The 759-nt window shown below is 62.8% G+C and overlaps 1 protein-coding gene across 1 annotated transcript in view; it reads left to right on the top strand.

Moving 5' to 3' along the window:
- The window catches only part of LOC106899072, a 16,151-nt gene that overhangs the window by 13,435 nt on the left and 1,957 nt on the right, over positions 1-759 (top strand). Inside the window, exon 4 of the mRNA XM_014960737.1 lies at positions 229-354. Within this exon, the coding sequence (XP_014816223.1) occupies positions 229-354 (126 nt within the window). The remainder of the gene's footprint in view (positions 1-228; positions 355-759) is intronic.

Below are 759 nucleotides of genomic sequence, written 5' to 3'. Positions count from 1 at the left end.
GGAGATGGGGATGGGATGGGATGGGATGGAGATGCGATGGGATGGGATGAGGATGGGATGGGGATGGGGACAGCCTCGGAGGGGTGACACCACTCAGTTTGAGGGTCCCTCCCACTCCCTGATGTGTCCATCACCTGGACCTGTCCTACCTGAACCCCTGGGCACGGGGCAGGGAGTGTCACTGGGGGGGTCTGGCTCCTGTCCCCACGTCCCCCTGTTGCTCCACAGAGGTTTTGAAAGATGCGGAGCCAGACATGATCATGGTGGTGTGTGTCCTCACCGCCGCCTTCACCACGGTGGCCATCGGGGTCGTCATCTGCTGCCGCTGCGGGAGGCGGTGCTGCGGGCACAGAGGTGGGTGCTGCTGGGGCTGGGGGGAGCCTGTCCCATCACCCCCCAGTTTGGGTTGGGAAGGGTTACCAGTTGGTCCTGGCTCCTTTGTGAAACTGGAGTGGGGACGGGATGGGATGGGATGGGGTGGGAATGGAGATGGGGATTGGATGGGATGGGAATAGGGATGGGGATGGGGATGGGATGGAGATGGGGATGGAGATGGGGATGGGATGGGATGGGATGGGGATGGGGATGGGGATGGGATGGGGATGGGATGGGGATGGGATGGGATGGGATGGGGATGGATGGGATGGGATGGGGTGGGATGGGATGGGATGGGATGGGAGAGAGAGGGGCTGTGGGAGGGATGCGATGGGAGAGGGATGTGATGGGAGAGAAAGGGGCTGCAGGAGGGTGCGAGGGGAG

The sequence above is a fragment of the Calidris pugnax genome, unplaced genomic scaffold, assembly GCF_001431845.1.
Source record: "Calidris pugnax isolate Ruff unplaced genomic scaffold, ASM143184v1 scaffold490, whole genome shotgun sequence".
NCBI lineage: Eukaryota > Metazoa > Chordata > Aves > Charadriiformes > Scolopacidae > Calidris > Calidris pugnax.
The sequence above is the reverse complement of the archived record's forward strand: the minus strand, read 5'-3'. Positions and strand labels throughout refer to the sequence as shown.